Raw genomic sequence first — 25,906 nt, 5'->3', positions numbered from 1 at the left:
AGTACCCCGTTCCTGCCTTCTCCCCATACCCCCTGACTCCGCTATCCTTAAGAGCTCTATCCAGCTCTCTCTTGAATGCATTCAGAGAATTGGCCTCCACTGCCTTCTGAGGCAGAGAATTCCACAGATTCACAACTCTCTGACTGAAAAAGTTTTTCCTCATCTCAGTTCTAAATGGCCTACCACTTATTCTTAAACTGTGGCCCCTTGTTCTGGACTCCCCCAACATTGGGAACATGTTTCCTGCCTCTAACGTGTCCAACCCCTTAATAATCTTATACGTTTCGATAAGATCTCCTCTCATCCTTCTAAATTCCAGTGTAGACTGTTCCCCCAAAACTCTGATTACACTGCGAGAGGCGGGTTTTGCTTACTAAAATGGCTCCTTTGTGCACTACACTTCAGTATAGGCGATTTCAACGGAGTGGTCCATCTTGTTCCTCTAGTATCTTTGGTACAAACTCCACACAGACAGCACCCGTATAGTTGCCTGAGCAAGTGTACCAGCTCCACGTACCTCTCCCCCAATGAGGGGGAATGCGCCGATGGCCCTCTGAAGGGCTTTAACCTCCTCCACAGGTCCAACCATGAGCGATGTCCCCGTGTCCACGATCGCTTGGCAACCACCCTTGCACAGGGTCAACTGAGAGCCCACCGACACCCTGCGAGGTTTTCAGGAGGGAGGGAAGAGCAAAACAAGGAACAGCAGCATTTTGAGAACTGTCGTAACAGGATCAGATTAAAATGACCAAATATTTCAGTTTAGTTTAGAGATACAGCGCGGAAACAGGCCCTTCGGCCCACCGAGTCTGCACTGACCAGCGATCCCCAAACATAAGGCACGGCGGCGCAGCGGTAGAGTTGCTGCCTTACAGCAACAGGTTCGATCCCGACTACGGGCGCCGTCTGTACGGAGTTTGCACGTTCTCCCCGTGGGTTTTCTCCAAGATCTTCGGTTTCCTCCCGCACGCCAAAGACGCACGGGTTTGCAGCACAGATTTAGTTTAGAGATACAGCGCAGAAACAGGCCCTTCGGCCCACCGAGTCCGCGCCGACCAGCGATCCCCGCCCACCAGCACCATCACACGAGGGACAATTTACAATCTTTACCGAAGCCAATGAACCGACAAACCTGTACGTCATTGGAATGTGGGAGGAAACCCTTGAGCGCCCGGGGAAAACCAAACGCAGGTCACGGGGAGAAGGTATAGACGGCGGGCCGGTAGTCAGGACCGACGCCGGGTGTCTGGTGTCGCGAGGCAGTAGCCACCGCGCCCCACACTGTTCTTGTGCTGCACCGGTCAAAGTTCCAAGGATATTAGGAGAAGGGGAGATGCAACGAGACCTGGGTGACGTGGTACACCAGTCATTGAAAGTAGGCATGCAGGTGCAGCAGGCAGCGAAGAAAGCGAATGGTATGTTGGCATTCATAGCGAGGGGATTCGAGTATAGGAGCAGGGAGGTTCTGCTGCAGTTGTACAGGGCATTGGTGAGACCGCACCTGGAGTATTGCGTACAGTTTTGGTCTCCTAATCTGAGGAAAGACATTCTTGCCATAGAGGGAGTACAGAGAAGGTTCACCAGATTGATTCCTGGGATGGCAGGACTTTCATATGAAGAAAGACTGGATAGACTCGGCTTGTACTCGCTGGAATTTAGAAGATTGAGGGGGGATCTTATAGAAACTTACAAAATTCTTAAGGGGTTGGACAGGCTAGATGCGGGAAGATTGTTCCCGATGTTGGGGAAGTCCAGAACAAGGGGTCACAGTTTAAGGATAAGGGGGAAGTCTTAGGACCGAGATGAGAAAGTTTTTTTTCCACACAGAGAGTGGTGAATCTGTGGAATTCTCTGCCACAGAAGGTAGTTGAGGCCAGTTCATTGGCTATATTTAAGAGGGAGTTAGATGTGGCCCTTGGGGCTAAAGGGATCAGGGGGTATGGAGAGAAGGCAGGTACGGGATACTGAGTTGGATGATCAGTCATGATCATAATGAATGGCGGTGCAGGCTCGAAGGGCCGAATGGCCTACTCCTGCACCTATTTTCTATGTTTCTATGTTTCACACGTACACTAATTCTATCCTGCACACACTAGGAACAATTTGCAGAAGTCAGGGACATGTACAGACCTGCACATCTTTGGAGTGCGGGAGGAAACCAGAGCACCCGGAGAAAACCCACGTGGTTTCTATGATATGGAATATCAGCAACGCAGCCGGCGAGACGTTCCCGAGACGTTCCCGTGACGGGATAACTGGCCAGATGCGTAGAGGAGTTTGGGAAGTGCGGTGGGACACCCCACTCCCCCCGGTGGATCTGTACCTCCAAGTGGGAAGGGCGCATTGGACGGGCGATTGGGACGAGCCAACGTCGGCCTCCACTTACCGGTCAGCTTTGATTTGCCAATAGGCCTGGCGCGTGACGTTCAGGTAGTGGAATTCACCGGTGAAATACTTGGAGTCCACGCCACCCAGCAACAGCTCCCCGCCCGGCTGCGTGCTCGGGTTCCTGAGACACAAGACAGCAGCAGGAACGTCAGAAAACAGCAAAGAAAATACGCAAAGAAAATAGTCGGAGGGGCTGGGGTGGGTGAGGAAATTTAAGGGAACAAAAAAAATCCAGTGGATGCTGGTTTAAACCAAAGGTAACCAAAGGGCCCTGGTGAGACCGCACCTGGAGTACTGTGTGCAGTTTTGGTCTCCAAATTTGAGGAAGGATATTCTTGCTATTGAGGGCGTGCAGCGTAGGTTTACTAGGTTAATTCCCGGAATGGCGGGACTGTCATATGTTGAAAGACTGGAGCGGCGAGGCTTGTATACACTGGAATTTAGAAGGATGAGAGGAGATCTTATCGAAACGTATAAGACTATTAAGCGGTTGGACACGTTAGAGGCAGGAAACATGTTCCCAATGTTGGGGGAGTCCAGAACAAGGGGCCACAGTTTAAGAATAAGGGGTAGGCCATTTAGAACTGAGATGAGGAAGAACTTTTTCAGTCAGAGAGTTGTGAATCTGTGGAATTCTCTGCCTCAGAAGGCAGTGGAGGCCAATTCTCTGAATGCATTCAAGAGAGAGCTAGAAAGAGCTCTTAAGGATAACGGAGTCAGGGGGTATGGGGAGAAGGCAGGAACGGGGTACTGATTGAGAATGATCAGCCACGATCACATTGAATGGTGGTGATGGCTCGAAGGGCCTCCTCCTGCACCTATTGTCTATAATAGAGCAGAGCAAGATAGACCACTCAACCCCAAAAACCGCAGTACGTCACGGCGCCATTTTAGTCGGCAGAACCAATTTAAAAAGAAAAATAACAAAAATCTGTGAGTTGATAGATGAGATATATTGTGCATTTTAATGGTATCATCACACATACTGTTCCCCCAAAACACTGATTACACTGCGAGAGGCAGAGCGAACGGCGGGTTTTGCTTACTAAAATGGCGGACGTTAGGCTCCTTTGCGCACTACACTTCAGTATAGGCAATTTCGACGGAGTGGTCCATCTTGTTCCTCTAGTATCTTTGGTTTAAACCGTAGACACAAAATGCTGGAGTAACTCAGCGGGACAGGCAACACGTCTGGAAAGAAGGAATGGGTCACACTTCGGGTCGAGACCTTTCTTCAGAATGATCCATGATCGATAATACATTTTCCTTGACCTTCGTCCCCTTTGATCTCCCATTTTTCACACCTTACCCTTCCATATCTCTCGTTTCCCTCTCCCCGGACACTCAGTCTGAAGAACGGGGTCTCGACCCGAAACGTCGCCCGTTCCTTCTCTCCAGAGACGCTGCCTGCCTGTCCCGCTGAGTTACCCCAGCATTTTGTGTGTCTGTCGTCTGTGATTATTTTAGTTTAGTTTAGAGATACAGCGTGGAAAGCAGGCCCTTCGGCCCATCCGGTCCGTGCTGCTAGCCCCGTACACTAGCACTATCCTAACACTGCCCACGAGGGACGATTTACAATTTTTACCGAAGCCAATTAATCTACAAACTTCTACGTCTTTTGAGTGTGGGAGAAAAACGAGGGGGGTCACAGTTTAAGAATAAGGGATAGGCCATTTAGGACTGACAACAATCTTTGAGCAAAATACTCTGCAGGCAACGCTCACCTGTTGAGGTAAAAGGAGAAGATGTCTTTCTCCACCAGTTTCTGTTTCATCATGTTGTCAAAGACCGGGAGGACACGATCAACGGAGATGGTTGGGTAAGCCATGCCTAGGATCCCATCGAACTTCGCAGCAATGAAAGTCAACCCTGGCTGCTTCACGGCCTCAGCAAAGATCTGCTTTGGGGTCTTCATGTCACCGATCTAGAAGTCAAAGTGAAGCAGGGGGTTGGACACGTTAATAATAATAATAATAATGCATTACATTTATATAGCGCTTTTCAAACACTCAAAGACGCTTTACAGGGATTTATAGAACATAGAGAAGTGAATAAATAGATAAATAATTAAACGAACAGAGAAAGGAGACAGAAGGTGAGGTGACCTTCAGTGGTTGAAGGCAGTGCTGAAGAGGTGAGACTTCAGTGATGTTTTGAATGTGGTTAGAGGCAGGAAACATGTTCCCAATGTTGGGGGAGTCCAGAACAAGGGGCCACAGTTTAAGAATAAGGGGGTAGGCCATTTAGAACTGAGATGAGGAAAAACTTTTTCAGTCAGAGAGTTGTGAATCTGTGGAATTCTCTGCCTCAGAAGGCAGTGGAGGCCAATTCTCTGAATGCATTCAAGAGAGAGCCGGATAGACCTCTTAAGGATAGCGGAGTCAGGGGGCATGGGGAGAAGGCAGGAACGGGGTACTGATTGAGAATGATCAGCCACGATCACATTGAATGGCGGTGCTGGCTCGAAGGGCTGAATGGCCTCCTCCTGCACCTATTGTCTCTTGTCTCTGTGAGGCGGCAGCTCTACTGCTCTGTGAGAGCCGGGGTTGTAAACGTGTTGGCGTAGGTACGTTGACAGTGTACGATCGACCGTGCAAAGATTCCGTCTCGTGCGCTGCAAGGCAGCATCTCTACCGCCGCGCCACCCTCACGCCGAACCACGACGGTGATGAAATAAAACGTTATCCACTTCCCAGCATTAGAAGACACTAGACCAAGTGCCTTCTGTTGACCAAGTGTCAAGTGTTGGGCCCAAAACTCTCCTGCATTGGTCCAGCACTTCATCCCCCCAACCCCCCTTATGCTCCCTCCCCCCCTCCCTCCCCTCCCCCTCCCCCCCTCCTTCCTCTCCCCCTCCCTCCCCCCTCTCTCCCTAGGAGATAGATTTAAACTTTAAAATGTGAATAACTTTAAAAATATAACACCGATTTCAATGAAACCTCTTCCATTAGCACCAAAGGGACGATGGTGAGTAAGGTGGGCCTAAAACTGTCGCGCTATCGTGTACCGTTTTGGCTGTAGTTCAGGAACAAACAAACAAACAAACGAGAGTTTTAGTATACAGATGTCAGTCACGGTGGCACGACTTAGAGGCAGGAAACATGTTCCCAATGTTGGGGGGGGGGGGAGTCCAGAACAAGGGGACCATAGTTTAAGAATAAGGGGTAGGCCATTTAGAACTGAGATGAGGAAAAACATTTTCAGTCGGAGAGTTGTGAATCTGTGGAATTCTCTGCCTCAGAAGGCAGTGGAGGCCAATTCTCTGAATGCATTCAAGAGAGAGCTAGATAGAGCTCTTAAGGATAGCGGAGTCAGGGGGTATGGGGAGATGGCAGGGACGGGGTACTGATTGAGAATGATCAGCCATGATCACATTGAATGGCGGTGCTGGCTCAAAGGGCCGAATGGCCTCCTCCTGCATCTATTGTCTATAGAGGGCACATGGCCATTCGGAGCCTGACCCAGGACAGACCGCTCCACTTACTGTTACAATGTCCTGGCTCAGGAATCCAGTCAGACTGCCACTGCCATAGCGGATGGCAAACGGCGTCCCGTTTTTCACGTAGGTGCTGGAGGCCTCCGATTTGTACTTGCGATGAATCCCTGAACAGAAAGGGCTCAGTTTGTAAAAAGAAAAAAAGCCAAGCTTGAAAGGGTCTCGGCCCGAAACGTCACCCACCCCTCCTCTCCCGGGATGCTGCCTGTCCCGCTGAGTTACGTAGAAACATAGAAAATAGGTGCAGGAGGCGGCCATTTTGCCCTTCGAGCCGGCACCGCCATTCATTGTGATCACCCACAATCAGTAACCCGTGCCTGCCTTCTCCCCATATCCCTTGATTCCGCTAGCCCCTAGAGCTCTACCAACTTCAAGATTGAGCTCTGGGGCAAGTTGTTGCAGCATTTAGAAACATAGAAAATAGGTGCAGGAGTAGGCCATTCGGCCCTTCGAGCCTGTACGCACCGCCATTCAATATGATCATGGCTGATCATCCAGCTCAGTAACCTGTACCTGCCTTCTCTCCATACCCCCTGATCCCTTTAGCCACAAGGGCCACATCTAACTCCCTCTTAAATATAGCCAATGAACTGGCCTCAACTACCTTCTGTGGCAGAGAATTCCACAGACTCAACACTGTCTGTGTGAAGAAATGTTTTCTCATCTCGGTCCTAAAAGACTTCCCCCTTATCCTTAAGCTTTGACACCTGGTTCTGGACTTCCCCAACATCGGGAACAATCTTCCCGCATCTAGCCTCTCCAACCCCTTAAGAATTTTATATGTTTCTATAAGATCCCCCCTCAGTCTTCTAAATTCCAGCGAGTACAAGCCTAGTCTATCCAGTCTTTCTTCATATGAAAGTCCCGCCATCCCAGGGATCAATCTGGTGAACCTTCTCTGTACTCCCTCTAAGGCAAGAACGTCTTTCCTCAGATTAGGAGACCAAAACTGCACATAATACTCCAGGTGCGGTCTCACCAAGACCCTGTACAACTGAAGCACAACCTCCCTGCTCCTAAACTCAAATCCTCTTGCTATGAATGCCAACATACCATTCACTTTCTTCACTGCCTGCTGCACCTGCACGCTTGCTTTCAATGACTGGTGCACCACGACACCCAGGTCACGTTGCATCTCCCCTTCTCCTAGTCGGTCACCATTCAGGTAATAATCTGCTTTCCTGTTCTTGCCACCAAAGTGGATAACCTCACATTTATCCACATTATACTGCATCTGCCATGCATTTGGCGTCTATCTTTAGAGAAAAGTCCACCCCAGGAACAGTCCTTTCTCCAGCTCTACGACCATGTTTTAACCCACCAGTCCGACTGCCCCCCCTGATACAAATTTTGTCTCCGTAATCCAGCATCTGCAATTCCTTCCTACCCATCAAATCACCATTGTCCTTTCCTGACAAGCAATTTCTCCCGAGGCAAATTTAACACAAGATAGGCCGTACCATCGCACCCAGGCAAGAGACGGCACAGATTTGACAAAGGAAAATTCCCTCGATATCGTCCCAGCATACACTCCCAGGGCAGGGCAGCTGGGAGTGCCAGACACCTACTCCATTGCCCTGTGTGTGGCACAGAGTACTGGGTAACTCCGTGCCAAGCAACATCTGTGGAGGACATGGGCAGACCGCGATTCGGGTCACAGCCCAAAACGCCGCATCCATGTCCTCCAGAGATGCTGCCTGACCCACTGAGCTGGAACCACGAAAGTGCTGGAGTGACTCGGTGGGTCAGGCAGCATCTGCGGAGGACAAACAGGGAACGGGAAGCAGCAACAGAAGTTGTACCTGTTGTGTTGTTGGATGAGAACAGCAGAAAGGACACGGCAAGAAAGTGCTCACTTACACAATAGTGGCCTTTGGGAGACGTTTGGATGGGCACAGTGGGGCCGCAGTAGAGTTATCACCTTGCATTGTGGGGACCCGGGCTCCATCTTAACCACGGGTGCTGTCTGAAAAGAGTTTGCACGTTCTCCCCGTGACCGTGTGGGTTTTCCCCAGGTGCTCCGGTTTCCTCCCACACTCCAAAGACGTACAGTTTTGTGGGCTAATTGAACACCATTCCTGGTGTGTGTAGGATAGTGTTAATGTGTGCGGGGATCGCTGGTCGGCGCGGACTCGGTGTGCCGAAGGGCCTGTTTTTTTTAAGTGTTTTTTTTTATAGAGATACAGCGCAGAAACAGGCTCTTCGGCCCACCGGGTCCGCGCCGCCCAGCGATCCCCGCACACTAACACTATCCTACACACACACTAGGGACAATTTTTACATTTGCCCAGCCAATTAACCTACATACCTGTACGTCTTTGGAGTGTGGGAGGAAACCGAAGATCTCGGAGAAAACCCACGCAGGTCACGGGGAGAACGTACAAACTCCGTACAGTACAGCGCCCGTAGTCAGGATCGAACCCGAGCCTCTGGCGCTGCATTCGCTGTAAGGCAGCAACTCTACCGCTGCGCCACCGTGCCGCCCTTTCTCTAAACTAAACTAAAAGCGACAAAAGGAGGTCTTGTATTTTCTACAGTGCCCTGCAATCTCCGGCCATCCGGGTTAGGGGGGAAGATAGATCAGCCATGGTTGAAGCAATGTAGGAAAATAACTGCAGATGCTGGTTTAAAATCAAAGGTAGACACGAACTGCTGGGGTAACTCAGCGGGCAAGGCAGCATCTCAGGAGAGAAGGAATGGGTGACGTTTCGGGTCGAGACCCTTCTTCAGACTTCAGATTGAAGTAGTGGTAGTGGTAGTTGTAGGTGGGAGTAGACTTGATGGGCTGAATGGCCTAATTCTGCACCTGCCACGTGGACTCTGCACCTCCCCGCCTGGACTACTGCAACTCCCTGTACACTGGGATCAGCCAATCGTCCCTGTCCTGCCTGCAATTGGTCCAAAACGCCGCAGCGAGACTCCTGACGGGTGCCCGTAAAAGGGACCACATCACCCCGATTCTGGCCTCTCTCCACTGACCCCCAGTACGGTACAGAATCAACTTCAAGCTCCTCCTATTCGCATACAGTTTTGGTCTCCTAATCTGAGGAAAGACATTCTTGCCATAGAGGGAGTACAGAGAAGGTTCACCAGATTGATTCCTGGGATGGCAGGACTTTCATATGAAGAAAGACTGGATAGACTCGGCTTGTACTCGCTGGAATTTAGAAGATTGAGGGGGGATCTTATAGAAACTTACAAATTTCTTAAGGTGTTGGACAGGCTAGATGCAGGAAGATTGTTCCCGATGTTGGGGAAGTCCAGAACAAGGGGTCACAGTTTAAGGATAAGGGGGAAGTCTTTTAGGACCGAGATGAGAAAGTTTTTTTTCCACACAGAGAGTGGTGAATCTGTGGAATTCTCTGCCACAGAAGGTAGTTGAGGCCAGTTCATTGGCTATATTTAAGAGGGAGTTAGATGTGGCCCTTGTGGCTAAAGGGATCAAGGGGTATGGAGAGAAGGCAGGTACGGGATACTGAGTTGGATGATCAGCCATGATCATATTGAATGGCGGTGCTGGCTCGAAGGGCCGAATGGCCTACTCCTGCACCTATTATCTATACAAAGCCCTAAACGGGCTCCCCCCCCCCCCCCCCCCCCATATCAAAAATCTTCTATCCCACCTCTCTATCTCCAGGTCCCTCAGGTCGGCCGACTTGGGGCTACTCACTATCCCGCGGTCTAGGCTTAAGCTCAGGGGTGACCGCACTTTTGCGGTTGCAGCTCCTAGACTGTGGAACAGCATCCCTCTCCCCATCAGAACTGCCCCCTCCATCGACTCCTTTAAGTCCAGGCTCAAAACCTGCTTCTATTCCCTAGCGTTTGAGGCCTTCTGAGGGGGCGCTGTGAACTGTTTATGTCTGTGTTGCCATTGTATGTTCTTATTTAGCACCTGCACTGACGTACAGCACTTTGGTCAAGGTGGGTTGTGTTTAAATGCGCTGTACAAATGAAATCGACCCAGCTTGACTTGTGAACAACCTCCCACCAGCTTCGGGGCTGATCTAGGCACCGGGCGATTGGCGCCAGCCCCCGCAACGACCCCCACCCCAAACGGCGGCCGACCCCCGGGTTACTCACAGCACGCAATGTCAAAGAAGGAGCAGTGTTGCGAAGGGACCCAGAGGTTGGACGAGCCCGTGTCGAAGACCACAGTGAAGTGCTGGGGCGGAGTGCCGATCGTAATCTGGCCGTAGTACTGGGCCTGGAAAGACAGCAGCATCAGCCAGCATCCGAGCACCGTTAACACGATCGATCAGTACGGGTGTCTGGGGTTATGGGGAAGTGGCAGGAGAATGGGGTGAGGAGGGCAGTGCTGAGCTCCTACTAGAAAATAGGTAATAGGTGCTGGAGGAGGCCATTTGGGCCTTCCAGCCAGCATCTATCTACCCCATTAGACTGCCCTGGCTGGCTTCACCTCGCACTAAACGTTATTCCCTTCTCATGTGTAGGAAGGAACTGCAGATGCTGGTTTAAACCGAAGGTACACACAGCTGGAGCAACACAGCGGGACAGGCAGCATCTCTGGAGAGAAGGAACGGGTGACGTTTCGGGTCGAGACTCAGAGTCTCAGAGACTCAGAGAAATTCAGAGTCCAGCAGAGGAGGACAAAGGGCTTAATTAGGAAAGGGAAAATAGATTACGAGGGAAAACTGGCAAGGAACATAAAAACTGACTGCAAAAGCTTTTATAGATATGTCAAGAGAAAAAGATTAGTTAAGACAAATGTAGGTCCCTTGCAGTCGGAAACAGGTGACTTGATCATAGGGAACAAGGAGATGGCAGACCAATTGAACAAATACTTTGGTTCTGTCTTCACTAAGGAAGACATAAACATTCTGCCGGAAATAGCGGGGGACCGGGGGTCTAATGAGATGGAGGAACTGAGGGAAATCTAGGTTAGTCGGGAAGTGGTGTTAGGTAAATTAAATGGATTAAAGGCAGATAAATCCCCAGGGCCAGATAGGCTGCATCCCAGAGTGCTTAAGGAAGTAGCCTCAGAAATAGTGGATGCATTAGTGATAATTTTTCAAAACTCTTTAGATTTTGGAGTAGTTCCTGAGGACTGGAGGGTAGCTAATGTAACCCCACTTTTCAAAAAGTGAGGGAGAGAGAAAACGGGGAATTATAGACCAGTTAGCCTAACATCGGTAGTGGGGAAAATGCTAGAGTGAGTTATTAAAGATGTGATAGCATCATATTTGGAAAGTGATGAAACCATCGGACAAAGTCAGCATGGATTTACCAAAGGCAAATCATGTCTGACGAATCTTATAGAATTTTTCGAGGATGTAACTAGTAGAGTGGATAAGGGAGAACCAGTCGATGTGTTATATCTGGACTTTCAGAAGGCCTTCGACAAGGTCCCACATAGGAGATTGGTGTACAAACTTAAAGCACACGGTATTGAGGGTTCAGTGTTGAGGTGGATAGAAAATTGGTTGGCGGACAGGAAGCAAAGAGTAGGAATAAACGGGTCCTTTTCGGAATGGCAGGCAGTGACTAGTGGGGTACCGCAAGGCTCAGTGCTGGGACCCCAGTTATTTAAAGTGTATATTAATGATTTGGACGAGGGAATTGAATGCAACATCTCTAAGTTTGCGGATGACACGAAGCTTGGTGGCAGTGTTAGCTGCGAAGAGGATGCTAGGAGGCTGCAGAGTGACTTGGATAGATTAGGCGAGTGGGCAAATGCATGGCAGATGCAATATAATGTGGATAAATGTGAGGTTATCCACTTTGGCGGCAAGAACAGGAAAGCAGAGTATTACCTGAATGGTGACCGATTGGGAGAAGGGGAGATGCAACGTGACCTGGGTGTCATGGTGCACCAGTCATTGAAAGCAAGCATGCAGGTGCAGCAGGCAGTGAAGAAAGCGAATGGTATGTTGGCATTCATAGCAAGAGGATTTGAGTTTAGGAGCAGGGAGGTTCTGCTGCAGTTGTACAGGGTCTTGGTGAGACCGCACCTGGAGTATTGTGTGCAGTTTTGGTCTCCTAACCTGAGGAAAGACGTTCTTGCCTTAGAGGGAGTACAGAGAAGGTTCACCAGATTGATCCCTGGGATGGCAGGACTTTCATATGAGGAAAGACTGGATAGACTGAGCTTGTACTCGCTGGAATTTAGAAGACTGAGGGGGGGATCTTATAAAAACATATAAAATTCTTAAAGGGTTGGAGAGGCTAGATGCGGGAAGATTGTTCCCGATGTTGGGGGAGTCCAGAACCAGGGGTCACAGCTTAAGGATAAGGGGGAAGTCTTTTAGGACCGAGATGAGAAAACATTTCTTCACACAGAGAGTGGTGAGTCTGTGGAATTCTCTGCCACAGAAGGTAGTTGAGGCCAGTTCATTGGCTATATTTAAGGGGGAGTTAGATGTGGCCCTTTTTGCTAAAGGGATCAGGGGGTATGGAGAGAAGGCAGGTACAGGCTACTGAGCTGGATGATCAGCCATGATCACATTGAATGGCGGTGCAGGCTCGAAGGGCCGAATGGCCTACTCCTGCACCTATTTTCTATGTTTCTATGAGACTACTTCTTCAGACTGGAGATTCCCTTATCGTGTACCTAAAACACTGTAAATAGTGTGGCCGATTGTAATCGTGTATTGTCTTTCGGGTGACTGGAAAGCTCGCTACAAAAGTTTTTGGAACTGATTAGCCACGAGTGAATGGTGGAGTAGACACGATGGGCCGAATGGCCTCATTCTAACTCCTATCACTCATGATCGCTGCCCGGGAAACAATCCCATCAGTGACAAAAGTGCTGGAGTCACTCAGCGGGTCAGGCAGCATCTCTGGAGAACATGGATCGGTGATGTTTCGGGTCGAAACAATCTCCCACCAGCTTCAGGAAGGGGGGAAAGGGGGGGGGGGGGGGAGAAGGGGGGTGGACGCACATAGCAGGCAGACAGCACAAACCAGCAAGGGGAAAAGCATGTTTAAATGACAAAGCCATGAAACAGCGCAAAGATTTACGAGGATGTTGCCAGGACTAGAGGGTCTGAACTATAGGGAGAGATTGGGGCAGGCTGGGACTCTATTCCTTGGAGCGCAGGAGGATGAGGAGCGATCTTATAGAGGTGTACAAAATCACAAGGGGAATAGATCGGGCAGATGCACAGAGTCTCTTGCCCAGAGTAGGTGAATCGAGGACCAGAGGACATGGGTTTAAGGTGAAGGGGAGAAGATTTAATAGGAACCCGAGGGGTAACTTTCTCCACACAAAGGGTGGTGGGTGTGTGGAACGAGCTGCCAGAGGAGGTAGTTGAGGCTGGGACTATCCCAACAGTTAGTATAAGAAAATAACTGCAGATGCTGGAACAAATCGAAGGTATTTATTCACAAAATGCTGGAGTAACTCAGCAGGTCAGGCAGCATCTCGGGAGAGAAGGAATGGGTGACGTTTCGGGTCGAGACCCTTCTTCAGACTGAAGAAGTACACTTCTTCCGTGTACTTCAGTCTGAAGAAGGGTCTCGACCCGAAACGTCACCCATTCCTTCTCTCCCGAGATGCTGCCTGACCTGCTGAGTTACTCCCAACAGTTAGACAGGTACATGGAGAGAGGACAGGTTTGGAGGGGATATGGGCCAAACACGGGCAGGTGGGGCTGGTGTAGCTGGGGGCATGTTGGGCCTGTTTCCGGGCTGTATCGCTCTGTGACTGCAGTGGGTGGGACAGGGCCTGTTCCTGTCGATGGCCGTACTCACATCCAGGTAGTTCGTGAGGAGTTCCGGAGTCTCTCCTTTCTTCTGTGGGAATTCCGCGTACTTCCCATTCCCACGCTGTCTGGCAGCAATAAGATCCTCAATGGAACCCGCGGCGTCAGTCAGAGACTGGCGTGCTGACTTAAACTTCGTGAGCGGAATTCTGTGGAGAGTTAAAAATGTTAAGTCATTTTTCCCCCTTAACTTCCCCTTTTCCAAAATGCCGGCAGATTTTAGATTTTTTTTAGATTTAAAGATACAGCGCGGAAACAGGCCCTTCGGCCCACCGGGTCCGCGCCGCCCAGCGATCCCCGCACATTAACACTATCCTACACACACACACTAGGGACAATTTTTACATTTGCCCAGCCAATTAACCTACAAACCTGTACTTCTTTGGAGTGTGGGAGGAAACCGAAGATCTCGGAGAAAACCCACGCAGGTCACGGGGAGAACGTACAAACTCCGTACAGACGGCGCCCGTAGTCAGGATCGAACCTGAGTCTCCGGCGCTGCATTCGCTGTAAGGCAGCAACTCTACCGCTGCGCCACCGTGCCGTAGAGTTACGGCCTTACAGCGCAAGTTCGATCCCGACTACGGGTGCCGTCTGTACGGAGTTTGCACGTTCTCCCCGTGACCTGCGTGGGCTTTCTCCAGGTGCTCCGGTTTCCTCCCACACTCTACATAGTTACAGGTTTGTAGGCTAATTAGCTTGGTATAAATGTGAATCGTGTCCAGTGGGTGTAGGATTGTGTTAATGTGCGGGGGATCGCTTGCCGGCACAGACTAGGCGGGCCGAAGGGCCTGTTTCCACGCTGCATCTCTAAAACTAAAACTCCACATCCACCACATTGATAGCCTGCTCCAGATAATAAGCATTCTCTACAATAACGACTTCTCTTGTCAGCCGAGGGCCTTTTGCTCAACAGCGGCAATTGATCTCTCCACGAAAGCGAGCCGTCTGTCTCCAATCATTCTTTCCGTCTACAGTTCTCAGCACCTCGATCAATCTCTCCTCGTACTTCACAGGGAAACATCCTCCCTCACAACCTCCAGTCTTACAGAAAGCAGACTGTCAGGTTGCACCACAGCTCAGCTCGGCTCAAGATCACAGGAAATCACAGAGAGTTGTGGACAAAGCCCAGTCCATCACACAGACCAGACGCCCCTCCACCGACTCCATCCACACTTCACGCTGCCTCGGGAAAGCAGCCAACATAATCAAAGACCTTTCCCACCCTGGTCATTATTCTCCCTTCCCCTGCTGGGCCGAAAATATAGAATCTTGAAAGCATGGACCAGAGTCAAGAACAGCTTCTGCCCCTCCGTTGCTAGGCTTCTGAATGGTCCCTACATGAGCTGGGGAACAGTCTGATTCTCCTCCACCTCCTTGTGATTTGGCCTCCACTGCCCTCTGTGGCAGAGAAATCCACAAACTCTCAACTCTCTGGGTGAAAAGGTTTTTTCTCACCTCAGTTTTAAATGGCCTCCCCTTTTATTCAATGTCTTATGACTTCCGGACTGTGATTCTGACAACTGCGGCACGGTGGCGCAGCGGTAGAGTTGCTGCCTTACAGCGAATGCAGCGCCGGAGACTCGGGTTCGATCCTGACTACGGGCGCCGCCTGTACGGAGTTTGTACGTTCTCCCCGTGACCTGCGTGGGGTTTTCTCCGAGATCTTCGGTTTCCTCCCACACTCCAAAGACGTGCAGGTATGTAGGTTAATTGGCTGGGCAAATGTTTTTTAAAAATTGTCACTAGTGTGTGTAGGATGGTGTTAGTGTGCGGGGATCGCTGGGCGGCGCGGACCCGGTGGGCCGAAGGGCCTGTTTCCGTGCTGTATCTCTAAATCTAAACTATGCCCTTCACTCTTTCCCTTTGACTTGGTTGCATTTAGTGTGGTCTATTGTCATGGCAGTGAAAGGCTTTTTGTTGCGTGCTGTCGGGCGGCACTGTGGCACAGCGGTAGAGTTGCTGCCAGACAGCGCCAGAGACCCGGGCTCAATCCTGATCACGGGGCGCAGGCTGTAGGGAGCTTGCACGCTCTCCCCGTGACCACGTGGGTTTTCTCCGGGTGCTCCGGTTTCCTCCCGCACTCCAAAGATGTGCAGGTCTGTACATGTCCCTGCCTTCTGCAAATTGTTCCTAGTGTGCGCAGGATAGAATTAGTGTACGTGTGAAACATAGAAACATAGGTGCAGGAGTAGGCCATTCGGCCCTTCGAGCCTGCACCGCCATTCAATATGATCATGGCTGATCATCCAACTCAGTATCCCTTACCTGCCTTCTCTCCATACCCCCTGATCCCTTTAGCCACAAGGGCCACATCTAACTCCCTCTTAAATATAGCCAATGAACTGGCCTCAACTACCTTCTGTGGCAGAGAATTCCACAGATTCACCACTCTCTGTGTGAAAAAGAAATTTCTCATCTCAGTCCTAAAAGACTTCCCCCTTATCCTTAAACTGTGACCCCTTGTTCTGGACTTCCCCAACACCGGGAACAATCTTCCTGCATCTAGCCTGTCCAACCCCTTAAGAAATTTGTAAGTTTCTATAAGATCCCCCCTCAATCTTCTAAATTCCAGCGAGTACAAGCCGAGTCTATCCAGTCTTTCTTCATATGAAAGTCCTGCCATCCCAGGATCATTGATCATTGGTTGGTGCGGACTCGGTGGGCCGAAGGGCCTGTTTCCAAGCCAAACTTAAACTAATCGGTCAGCGGAAAGACTATACCTGATTAGTCGAGCCATCCACAGTGGACAGGATAAAGGAAATAATGTTCAGCCCTATTTATGTGCAGTATTTGATTTAATTGGATAGCATGCAAAATCACTGTACCTCGATACACGTGACAATAATAAACTTAATCCCCTACACTGGGTCAGGCCTCCTTTGGAAGAAAGGAGACATATAATTCAAAACAAAAATTAACACAGATGTGAAAGAAGGGAATATCTTTCCCTGAAGATGGACACGAAAAGGTTAGAGTAACTCAGCGGGACAGGCAGCATCTCTGGAGAGAAGGAATTGGCGACGTTTCGGGGAGAGATCCTTCTTCGGACTTTCAATGGGCAGATCGACAGTATTCACTGTTATAACAAGTGGAAAGATTAAAAGGGAATGGCAGCAAAAACTAATATCGAACCAATGCAGAGGCATCTGAAGAGCTGTAGATGGCAAGGCTGTGGACTCATTGCAGACTAAACAGGTGTAACACAACCAGTTCAATCCTGGGTCAACATGGGCTCAATGGGCCAAATGGCCTGTGCTGCAGGTTTCTATGCTTCGGTCATCAAGTGGCCATGTATCTGAAACTTGCAGATGGGGCGTTGGATTCAGATTGTCATGTGCACCAGCGTGCAATGAAATTCCTTGTTCACAGAAAGCTCAGTGGACAATAACAACAGGGACAGTTTCTTCCCAGCTGTCAGCAGGCAACTGAACCATACTACCGCAACAAGAGTGCAGTCCTGATTAACGATCTACCTCATCGGACAATCGACTGACCTCCAACACCCCCCCCCCCCTCCCTCCTCCCTGAACTTGCACCTTTACTCCCCACCCCCTCTCTCCCTCCCCCCCCTCCACATTCATTCCTTCCTTCCTCTGGCTTCACAATCTGCAATTCTTCAATCCCTCCGTCTCACACCTTCTGGTTTAACCCGTGGCTTTTGCTCCAACCATTTACCTGTCAACACCCCCGGTTTTGGGGCGGGACAAGGATAGGATGTAGTCGGAGACAGTTAGACTAGTGGAAGAACTGGGAAGGGGATGGAGAGGGAAAGCAGGGACTATCTGAAGTTGGAGAAGTCAATGCTCATACCGCTGGGGTGTAAGCTGCCCAAGCGAAATATGAGGTGCTGTTCCTCCAATTTGCGCTGGGCCTCACTCTGACAATGGAAGAGGCCCAGGACAGAAAGGTCAGATTGGGAATGGGAGGGGGAGTTGAAGTACTGAGCCACCGGGAGATCAGATTGGTTAAGACGGACTGAGCGGAGGTGTTCAGCGAAAAGATCGCCGAGCCTGCGCTTGGTCTCGCCGATGTAGAGAAGTTGACACCTGCGATCAGGTAGGTTAAGACGGACTGAGCAAGGTATGCCGTAGAGTTGCTGCCTCACAGCGCCGGAGGCCTCAGTTCGATCCCGACTACGGGTGCTGTCTGTACGTTCTCCCTGTGACCATGTGGGTTTTAGACAATAGGTGCAGGAGGAGGCCATTTGGCCCTTCGAGCCAGCACCGACATTCAATGTGATCACAGCTGATCATTCACAATCAGTACCCCGTTCCTGCCTTCTCCCCGTACCCCCTGGTTTCCTCCCACATTCCAAAGACGTACAGGTTTGTAGGTTAAGCAGCTTCAGTAAAATTGTCCCTCGTGTGTGGGAGAGCGTTAGCGTGCGGGGATCGCTAGTCGGCACGGACTCACTGGGCCAAAGGGCTTGTTTCCGTGATGGATCTTTAAACTAAACTGCATGCTTACACATCCCCAAAAAACTTGGATTATGATTAAGACATTTCGATCGAGCCACAGAAACAGGGAGGTCACGTCAGAATTGTCAGAAGAAGGGTCTCGACCCGAAACGTCACCCATTCCTTCTCTCCAGAGATGCTGCCTGTCCCGCCGAGCTACTCCAGCATTCTGCGTGCCTATCTTTGGTTTCAACCACTTCCTTCTTGCACGGAATTGTAGACAACGCCGGCCGAGCCACAGGTCGAATGCGTGCAGGGTCTGATCACGCCTTGTGAAGGATGGAACAAAGTTGCCAGAGTTTCCTTATGCAGAGAGATCAGCTCGGCCGAGAATAGTAGAGGCCGGGGAGAAGTTATTTGGGTCCTGGGTAAGGAGGGCAAAGAAAGGCACGGTTCCCTTGGCAGAGAAATCAAAATGAGTTCAGCTTAGTCTGTTGTTACGTGTACCGAGGTTCAGTGAAAAGCTTTTGTTGCCTGCTAACCACAGGGCAGGGATTAAGGATGAGAGGTGAATGGGTTAGAAGGGAGCCAAAACAAAGAAACATAGAAAATAGGTGCAGGGGGAGGCCATTTGGCCCTTCGATCCAGCACCGCCATTCACTGTGATCATGGCTGATCGTCCACAATCAGTAACCTGTGCCTGCCTTCTCCCCATAAACGTTTGTTCACCCACAACGGGTCACAAAATGCTGGAGTAACTCAGCAGGTCAGGCAGGGGATCTCAAGAGTTGTAGAACATCGAACACCGCAGTACGAGGACAGGCCCTTCGGCCCATGATGTCGATGCCAAACACCATGCCAAGGCCATCTCTTATCTACCTGCCCGCTTCTAACCTGACCCGCTGAGTAACTCTACCTGAGATGCTGCCTGACCCGCTGAGTTACTCCAGCATTTTGTGTCTACCTTCGATTTAAACCAGCATCTGCAGTTAAACCAGCATCGGTGTCACGGTGGCGCAGCGGTAGAGTTGCTGCCTTGCAGCAAATGCAGCGCCGGAGACTCAGGCTCGATCCTGACTACGGGCGCCGACTGTACGGAGTTTGCACGTTCTCCCCGTGACCTCCGAGATCTACGGTTTCCTCCCACACTCCAAAGACGTACAGGTTTATAGGTTAATTGACTGGGTAAATGTTAAAAAAAATTGTCCCTAGTGTGTGTAGGATAGTGTTAATGTGCGGGGATCGCTGGGCGGCGCGGACTCGGTGGGCCGAAGGGCCTGTTTCCGAGCTGTATCTCTAAATCTAAAAATCTTCCTGCACATAATACATATCGCTGTGCCTATCCAAAAAATGTCTTAAATGCCAAAATCAAATCTGCCTCAACCACCACCCCAAGCAGCACATCCCCCTGCACTCACAATTCTGCAGGTTAAAAATAAAAAGGCCGCACACATGTCCTTTAAACTTTGTCCCTCTCACCTAGAGAGCTGGGCCCTCTAATCTGGAACACGAGTGAAAAGAACTACCATCACGTTAAGTAGCTGGAATTTAAAGTCCCCATGGGCAGGAAGGAACTGGAGATGCTGGTTTAAACCGAAGGTAGGCACAAAAAGCTGGAGTAACCCAGCGGGACAGGCAGCATCTCTGCAGAGAGGGTCTCGACCCCGAAACGTCACCCATTTAAAGTCCCCAGTCCCGCGGTGGCATTTAAAGTTGCATCCCAAGCCATTAACGCCACCCACTCACTATAAGCCAGACCGACCTCGGCTAGATTTCCAAATTGAATTTCAACTCCACAATGCCATTATTCTACGACACAAACCCTAAAATAAAAGTCACTATTTAATCAGGCTGCAAATCACTTCCAGATATTCATTAACCTCAATCAAACTTCAACAGATCAAATCTAACTTTCCAACTGCTTAGAATTACAGCAAGCAACAAAAAAAAAAGCAACTTTGTTCACTTATCGATGTTTAATCAAAATGCACTTTCACGCAAAACATGAGGTACTTGACATGATCCAACAGTCACCAGCCACTCGTGACCATCTGAAGCTGAAACAGTTCATTATTTTACCAGCAATGTGGTTTTCCATAATTCCAACCACAGCTTCCTGTTGCATTGTGAGGAGAGTATTGATCAGAACTTGTCAGAATTAATCTCCTACATCCAAGAACTGACTCCTAAAGTTTAACAGTTCTAAAATATAAACAGGCCCTTTACATTCAAGAACACTCCCCCCCCCCCCCCCCCCCCCACCACCATTTCACACACAAGGCACTGGGCCTGTGCTCGCTGGAGTTTGGAAGAATGAGGGGGGGGACATCATTGAAACGTACAGAATAGTGAAAGGCTTGGATAGAGAGGATGTGGAGAGGATGTGGGAGAGTCCAGGGCTAGAGGTCACAGCCTCTGAATTAAAGGACGTTATTTTAGGCAGGAGATGGAAATTTTTCTTTAGTCAGAGGGTGGTGAATCTGTGGAATTCTTTGCCACTGAAAGCTGTGCAGGCCATGCCAGTGGATATTTTTAAAGCAGAGATTGATAGATTTTTGATTAGTTCAGGTGTCAGAGTTTATGGGGAGAAGACAGGAGAATGGGGTTAGGGGAGGGAGAGATAGATCAGCCATGATTAAATGGTGGAGTAGACTTGATGGTCCGAATGGCCTAGTTCTACTCCTACCCCTTATGACCTTATGATACAATAGACAATAGGTGCAGGAGTAGGCCATTCAGCCCTTCGAGCCAGCACCGCCATTCAATGCGATCATGGCTGATCACTCTCAATCAGTACCCCGTTCCTGCCTTCTCCCCATACCCCCTCACTCCGCTATCCTTAAGAGCTCTATCCAGCTCTCTCTTGAAAGCATCCAACGAACTGGCCTCCACTGCCTTCTGAGGCAGAGAATTCCACACCTTCACCACTCTCTGACTGAAAAAGTTCTTCCTCATCTCCGTTCTAAATGGCCTACCCCTTATTCTTAAACTGTGGCCCCTTGTTCTGGACTCCCCCAACATTGGGAACATGTTTCCTGCCTCTAATGTGTCCAATCCCCTAATTATCTTATATGTTTCAATAAGATCCCCCCTCATCCTTCTAAATTCCAGTGTATACAAGCCCAATCGCTCCAGCCTTTCAACATACGAGTCCCGCCATTCCGGGAATTAACCTAGTGAACCTACGCTGCACGCCCTCCATAGCAAGAATATCCTTCCTCAAATTTGGAGACCAAAACTGCACACAGTACTCCAGGTGCGGTCTCACCAGGGCCCGGTACAACTGTAGAAGGACCTCTTTGCTCCTATACTCAACTCCTCTTGTTATGAAGGCCAACATTCCATTGGCTTTCTTCACTGCCTGCTGTACCTGCATGCTTCCTTTCATTGACTGATGCACTAGGACACCCAGATCTCGTTGAACTCCCCCTCCTCCTAACTTGACACCATTCAGATAATAATCTGCCTTTCTATTCTTACTTCCAAAGTGAATAACCTCACACTTATCTACATTAAACTGCATCTGCCATGTATCCACCCACTCACACAACCTGTCCAAGTCACCCTGCAGCCTTATTGCATCTTCCTCACAATTCACACTACCCCCCAGCTTAGTATCATCTGCAAATTTGCTAATGGTACTTTTAATCCCTTCGTCTACGTCATTAATGTATATCGTAAATAGCTGGGGTCCCAGCACCGAACCTTGCGGTACCCCACTGGTCACTGCCTGCCATTCCGAAAGGGACCCATTTATCCCCACTCTTTGCTTTCTGTCTGTCAACCAATTTTCTATCCATGTCAGTACCCTACCCCCAACACCATGTGCCCTAATTTTGCCCACTAATCTCCTATGTGGGACCTTGTCGAAGGCTTTCTGAAAGTCGAGGTACACCACATCCACTGACTCTCCCCTGTCAATTTTCCTAGTTACATCCTCAAAAAATTCCAGTAGATTTGTCAAGCATGATTTCCCCTTCGTAAATCCATGCTGACTCGGAATGATCCTGTTACTGCTATCCAAATGCTCAGTAATTTCGTCTTTTATAATTGACTCCAGCATCTTCCCCACCACTGGATGGACCTGTGTAGGAAAGAACTGCAGATGCTGGTTTCAACTGAATATGGCCACAAAATGCTGGAGTAACTCAGTAGGACAGGCAGCATCTCTGGATAGACGGAATGGGTGACGTTTCGGGTCGAGTATGAAGAAGGATCTCGATCCGAAAAGTCACCCATTCCTTCCATCCAGAGATGCTGCCTGTCCCACTGAGTTACTCCAGCATTTTGTGTCTACCTTCGATTTAAACCAACATCCGCAGTTCTTTCCTACGCAAAAATAGGCCCTTTGGCTCAACTCATCCATTGCAATCAAAATGCCCCCATCTAAAATAGTCCTTTTTGCCCACATTTGGCCTATATCCCACCAAACCTTTCCTGTCCAAGTGTCTTTTAAATGTTATAATATCTGCCTCAACTACCTCCTATGGCAGCATATTCCATATTATCCAATTAACCTCCAAGTGGAAAAAGTTCCCCCTCGGCTTCACATCAAATCTTGTCCCTCTCACCTTAAACAAACATCCTCTGGCTTTTGATTCCCCTCCCCTAGGTTATAGACTGTGCATTCACCCTACCTATCGCCCATCACGATATCATACACCACTGAGATCACCCCTCTGCGTCCTGCACTCCAAAAAATAAAATCCTAGCCTCTCCCTCAAGTCCTGGCAACACCCTCGTAAACTTTCTGCACACTTTCCAGCTTATCAAACATCCCTCCTACAAGAAGGTGACCAAGACTGCACCTTGGCAGGCGTACTCCAGGTGTGGCCTCACCAACGTCTTGTACAACTGCAACGTAGCAACCCAACTTCTACACTCAATGTGTGTAGGAAGGAACTGCAGATGCTGGTTTAAACAGAAGATAGAGACACAAAATGGTGGAGTAACTCAACAGGTCAGGCAGCATCTCTGGAGAGAAGGAGTGGGTAACATTTTGGGTCGAGATCCTACTTCAGACATTCAATGCCCCATTAAACCCTCAATACTCGACACTCAATACCCTGATTAATGAAGTACTTGTACCTGGATGAGCAACAGAATAGGTCTATATAAGAAAATAACTGCAGATGCTGGTACAAATCGAAGGTATTTATTCACAAAATGCTGGAGTAACTCAGCAGGTCAGGTCAGCAACAGGACAAAATAGGTCTAGATTGAAAGCAGGAAGTCACATTCTAAGGGCCAGCACGATGCATGGACCGGACAGTCAGTCCTCTGTTCAATATACTTGAAGTGATTACAATGGCTTCTTAGAATTTGACAATTAAGTGAGAGTTTGTAGTTCGAGGCCCAGCGGAGGGTTTAACCCTGTTGAATAACAATGTTGAACAACAACCCAACACCAGGAATTATCATCTCACTGGGCGGAGCCTGTGCACAGAGCATCGACTCCTTTACTCTAGACTAGAGCCTAACACAGAGTAAAATAAAAACCCTACAGAGAAGAATGCTTTAAAAAAAAAGTTGCTTGCAAACAAAGAGTGTTTTATTGTCATATGTCCCAGATAGAACAGTGACATTCTCACTTGCTGCAGCACAATAGAACATGTAAACACAAAATGATATTCTGGGGCAACTCAGTGGGTTGAGGCCCTTCTTCAGACTGTATAAGAAAATAACTGCAGATGCTGGGTACAAATCGAAGGTGTTTATTCACAAAATTCTGGAGTAACTCAGCAGGTCAGGCAGCATCTCAGGAGAGAAGGAGTGGGTGACGTTTCGGGTCGAGACCCTTCTTCACCCATTCCTTCTCTCCTGAGATGCTGCCTGACCTGCTGAGTTACTCCAGCATTTTGTGAATGTAAAACAACATACTTCCCAACATTGTCTACTACATGATTTAAAAGGAGAAGCAGAATAATAACAGTCGCCCTGCTCACCTGATGAGGGCATCGGCGGCCACGAGCACCGTGCAGAACACCAGCAATTGGGCCCACTTCATAGTTAGTGGCCTTATGAAGCAAGAAAGTGGCTGCAAGAAGTCAACCAGGAAACAACAGGCGCCCGCAAAATGATACAAGCGCCTGCAAAATGATACAGTATGGCCGGTCCGGGGCGCCGATTGGCCGCGCCCGCTGTCAATCAGCCTCCAACCACGTGACCAGGCCCGGAGGGGGCGGGCTCTCGGCGGCCACAGTCATGTGATGTTGGGTCAGGCGACTGTCTCAAGGTTCTCCATCATAGCAAGTCACCCTGGCCACCATTTATCATTAGCTTAGCTTAGCTTAATTTATTTGCCTTTCCACTCCTTAAGGGGAACGAGTAAACATAGAAACATAGAAAATAGGTGCAGGAGTAGGCCATTCGGCCCTTCGAGCCTGCTGCTAAGATGGATAAGATCCATAGCAGGAAGATCCATAGCTGCTATCAACCGGTCCTGCTGAGCCGGATGGTCACATCGCACAGTGATCCGGCACAGATCTACTTGCACTTTATTCTGTCTTAAAACTGTTACAATTTGTTTAGTTGGGTTGCTGTTGTTTAAACTAACTAAATTATTGCATCGTATGGGAGGCGCATTCCCAATCTCGTTGTACCCCTGTACAATGACAATAAAGATATATTGTATTGTATTGTATATGATCATGGCTGATCATCCAACTCAGTATCCCGTACCTGCCTTCTCTCCATACCCCCTGATCCCTTTAACCACAAGGGCCACATCTAACTCCCTCTTAAATATAGCCAATGAACTGGCCTCAACTACCTTCTGTGGCAGAGAATTCCACAGACTCACCACTCTCTGTGTGAAAAAAAATCACCACTCTCTGTGTGAAAAAAAATCTTTCTCATCTCGGTCCTAAAAGACTTCCCCCTTACCCTTAAACTGTGACCCCTTGTTCTGGACTTCCCCAACATCGGGAACAATCTTCCCGCATCTAGCCTCTCCAACCCCTTAAGAATTTTATATGTTTCTATAAGATCCCCCCTCAGTCTTCTAAATTCCAGCGAGTACAAGCCGAGTCTATCCAGTCTTTCTTCATATGAAAGTCCTGCCATCCCAGGGATCAATCTGGTGAACCTTCTCTGTACTCCCTCTAAGGCTAGAATGTCTTTCCTCAGATTAGGAGACCCAGATTAGACGTCACCCTTTGCCCCTTATTTGGGGGTGAGGAAGTTGGCAACCCTAGTGGTGACCTCCATCAGTGACGATCAAAACCCAGTTACTCAGTTTTTAAGGCGACTGCCGGCGACTGTCAAAGTCGTAGCAGATCGCCGAAGTTTTCTTTATCCCCTACGACAATGACCACGGCAATGCCGAGTCAGGTCGACACAAGTCACTTCTGTTTGTGAAATTAGCACCTGGCTAAGAGATTACACCGTCTTCGGAAACATCGCAAAATCCCCGCGCTCACCTGACCGTCAAACTGTCGCCTCCAATCTACCATATCACAAAATGCTGGTATAAGACAATAACTGCAGATGCTGGTACGGCACGGTAGCGCAGCGGTAGAGTTGCTGCTTTACAGCGAATGCAGCGCCGGAGACTCAGGTTCGATCCTGACTACGGGTGCTGCACTGTAAGGAGTTTGTACGTTCTCCCCGTGACCTGCGTGGGTTTTCTCCGAGATCTTCGGTTTCCTCCCACACTCCAAAGACGTACAGGTATGTAGGTTAATTGACTGGGTAAATGTAAAAAATTGTCCCTAGTGGGTGTAGGATAGTGTTAATGTGCGGGGATCGCTGGGCGGCGCGGACTTGGTGGGCCGAAAAGGGAGGGAATGGGTGACATTTCAGGTCAAGACCTTATCGAAACATATAAGATTATTAAGGGGTTGGACACGTTAGAGGCTGGAAACATGTTCCCAATGTTGGGGGAGTCCAGAACCAGGGGC

The 25,906-nt window shown here is 49.3% G+C and overlaps 1 protein-coding gene across 1 annotated transcript in view; it reads right to left on the bottom strand.

Moving 5' to 3' along the window:
• The window catches only part of LOC144611561 (cathepsin D-like), a 33,478-nt gene extending 9,372 nt beyond the window's left edge, over positions 1–24,106 (bottom strand). Inside the window, exons 1-7 of the mRNA XM_078430716.1 lie at positions 23,951–24,106; positions 13,595–13,754; positions 9,965–10,088; positions 5,873–5,991; positions 4,113–4,312; positions 2,387–2,509; positions 518–662 (exon numbers count right to left, since the gene is read on the bottom strand). Coding sequence (XP_078286842.1) covers positions 518–662; positions 2,387–2,509; positions 4,113–4,312; positions 5,873–5,991; positions 9,965–10,088; positions 13,595–13,754; positions 23,951–24,012 — 933 coding nt within the window. The 5' untranslated portion in view covers positions 24,013–24,106. The remainder of the gene's footprint in view (positions 1–517; positions 663–2,386; positions 2,510–4,112; positions 4,313–5,872; positions 5,992–9,964; positions 10,089–13,594; positions 13,755–23,950) is intronic.
• Positions 24,107–25,906: the final 1,800 nt, after the last annotated feature.

Source organism: Rhinoraja longicauda, chromosome 40, assembly GCF_053455715.1.
Source record: "Rhinoraja longicauda isolate Sanriku21f chromosome 40, sRhiLon1.1, whole genome shotgun sequence".
NCBI lineage: Eukaryota > Metazoa > Chordata > Chondrichthyes > Rajiformes > Arhynchobatidae > Rhinoraja > Rhinoraja longicauda.
The sequence above is the reverse complement of the archived record's forward strand: the minus strand, read 5'-3'. Positions and strand labels throughout refer to the sequence as shown.